We start from the raw sequence: 2,944 nt of genomic DNA, 5'->3' as shown, positions 1-2,944 counted from the left end.
CATAAATATGGTTAAGCTGTGATTTCACAGTCCCACCTTGTAGAAGAACTAAGTCTTTTTTGTAGAAGGACATTGGATTAGATGTACCTGGGCCTTCTTTCTTCTACATGTTGTGTTGCCATTTTTCAATGTATGTACATGATTAGTTTTTCAAATAACTGCAGATACTTTGTTGTTTTACATACAGTTCAAATAAGTCATTTACCCTTTAAAAAAAGGAACATCCACTTGTACTGATACACATTTTTGATGCCTGTTTTTTAAAAATGTATTTTATTAATGTGTAACTTCATACTTTTTTCCTGCAGTTTTACCAGTTATTATCAATAACTTAACAAAACTGAAATGTATAAAATAACAATAAAATTACAGTGAAAAACATTTTTTATTTTCTCTAGTGAATGATCAGAAACACATTAAATAATAATGTTTTATTTATAATAAAACCAGACGTTTGTAATTCTCCATCCGCTGGCTCACCTCCACCTCCTGAACTGGGACGATGCTGCTGTCGCCAGTCATCCGCCGGCAGCCAATCACGTGAGAGGATGTGGGGCAATGGGCGGGGCCACTCGGGGGCGGGATGATGTCATCGCACAGGTGAGTCAAGCTCTTTCACGATATCCGTTATGTCTTCAAAATAAAAGTCTTAAGTCGGGAGAAATTGATCCCTTAAGGCCGGATTGTTTGGAACGAACTGTCTCACAAATAAAGCATGTGTGACATAAAAAAGAAAGAACTAAAGGGCTGAACAACATCAAACACTGAACAGAACCGGTTAAATTCATTTGGGTCGTGTGCGGGTTTGTGTGTGCTTTGTTTCGTCATATTTGAGTTCTAAAAGTCTTATTCTTATTGTTATTATTATTATTGCTGCTTGTAGGAGCCTAAATGTGATGAACTTTCTGATTAACAATTCAAATGCAATGACTCAGGTTTGTGATGCATCAGCAGTTGTTTACATTCATCTAAATAGAAGTATTTTCGGTTATGTTTCATGGTTGGAAAACTTTATTTTTTGCACTTGAGGCATGTGTCTAGGTTAGGATGTCTAACAGTTTCATTTATGTATGTGGAAGTTGGTGGCTGTGATCGCTGCTGCACAGCAACGTGCACTCACTGTTCATTGTTGCTAAGCTACAGGGTGGTGGGTGTCGGCAGCCACACAGGTTCTGGACCTCTGTCTCTGCTTCTTGCTTTATTATTATCATCATTGTCCTCACTGTTATCTTTATTAATGGTTGTTGTTGTTTAGAGCGAAACGGTGGTTTTACTTTGAAAACCCGGAAGCTGTCCGCGGTGTGTCCGTGCAGCTTGACGGAGCCTCCATCACCTGACAGCGGCTTCAGGCCGGAGCTGTGCGCTCGGAACACCGTCCATGGATTCTGTTTCCCCGCTGAGGATATTCTACTGACGCGGTCGGCGGCACCGGCCCGAACCAGAGCCACACCGCCCGGGTCCGGCCATGGACGAGCAGGCGGGCCCCGGCGTCTTCTTCAACAACAACAACTCGGGCTCGGCCGGAGCTGGCGGCGCTAAAGCCGCGCAGCCAGGCGACGGCGGCGGCGGAGAGGCGGCCCGGGCTCAGTACAGCATCCCGGGGATTCTGCACTTTCTCCAGCATGAGTGGGCCCGGTTCGAGGTGGAGCGGGCGCAGTGGGAGGTGGAGCGGGCCGAGCTGCAGGTGAGTCACGGATGTCCCCGTTGTTTCGTTTGCTAGCGGAGGGAACGTTGTGCCGAAGCGCATTGATGAAGGTGAGGATTTAGTGTGGCAGCGCTATGGACGGATGTGTAGTCGGGATAAAGTAGCACAGGTCACTGGTTCTGACGGGACAGGACCCAATATTTAATTCGGCTTTGGTAAAATCCGGCAAACAAGGCACGTTTTGACAACAGTTGCACTTTTTTGGGTCCTTTGCGCTGTTTGCGCCGCTTTTGTGCGGTATGTTGCTCTGCAGACGGAATGACGCACATTCATTCAGCAGTGTCAAGTTGTGTTGTTGTTCGAGCCGCTCCGCTGATCCATCTGACGCCGAACTCAAGGCCGGCTACAGCTGTGTTCTGAAACGGTGCTGGACGTTGTTCCTGACGTTTGCGTGTCAATGTCAAGCGAGACAACGTAGAATTGCGTAATATTTAAATACGTTTCGGCTGACGTTGTCTTCACGCTTATCTAAGCAGGTTGGCGGCGGCGGCTGGTTCCTGTGAGCTGCTGTGTGTTTCTGGGCCGTCGGCTGAGCTCACCTGCGTCGTGTCACTGCCTACCTGGTGAGGGCGCAAAGCCTCTAGATCCATTATCGGACAGACACTCCTTTGCGGACTAACGTTCTGCGCCTGGTTGTGTTTTGGTGTCTTCTCATCATCATCATCTGACCTCCTTCCCTCACCAGCAGCACCCTGACACCCCAGCGCGTCTGTCAAGCGTCAGGATGGTGGAAGTGTCCGAGGAGAGCCGTGTATCTGTCCGATAATGGACGCAGTGTGGCTGAATCACGAAACGTTGCTGCTGTGACTTTGTGCTGGTGACCCGGTTCGGGTGGACCGCAGAGCTTCCGTAGGCTCATCGGTCTACGGAGACATTCTCAGTGCGGTCAGGACTCACATCTGTGGAGTCAGACAAAGTTCATCCTGACATGAAGCCGCTGCAGGAGGCTGATCACCTGCAGTGTGTGACTCCTGCTGTGGCTTCTGTCTGTTTACTCAAAATACATCCAATCAGAGGCGCAGCTGAGGCCTGTCTGAGAAGACATCACCATGAAACGTCGTCCATCATTAGTGATGATCTTCATCACCTGTTTTTAATAATAAAAAAATAACCTGTAGACAAACAGGTTTAGTTGGAATTTAACCTCTGAGCACCTGGTGGTAAACAGAATCATAACACGACAACAGAAACCACAAAGTTACACACACAAACATATCGAAAAGGTCTGTAGGATCCACC

The 2,944-nt window shown here is 47.4% G+C and overlaps 1 protein-coding gene across 1 annotated transcript in view; it reads left to right on the top strand.

The window, feature by feature from the left end:
• The window catches only part of LOC103354799 (striatin-like), a 38,586-nt gene that overhangs the window by 2,023 nt on the left and 33,619 nt on the right, over positions 1-2,944 (top strand). Inside the window, exons 2-3 of the mRNA XM_008278345.1 lie at positions 451-600; positions 1,256-1,684. Coding sequence (XP_008276567.1) covers positions 1,466-1,684 — 219 coding nt within the window. The 5' untranslated portion in view covers positions 451-600; positions 1,256-1,465. The remainder of the gene's footprint in view (positions 1-450; positions 601-1,255; positions 1,685-2,944) is intronic.

Source organism: Stegastes partitus, unplaced genomic scaffold (assembly GCF_000690725.1).
Source record: "Stegastes partitus isolate 25-593 unplaced genomic scaffold, Stegastes_partitus-1.0.2 Scaffold120, whole genome shotgun sequence".
In the NCBI taxonomy this organism is placed as follows: Eukaryota; Metazoa; Chordata; class Actinopteri; family Pomacentridae; genus Stegastes; species Stegastes partitus.
This window is presented reverse-complemented; position numbering and strand designations above follow the sequence as displayed.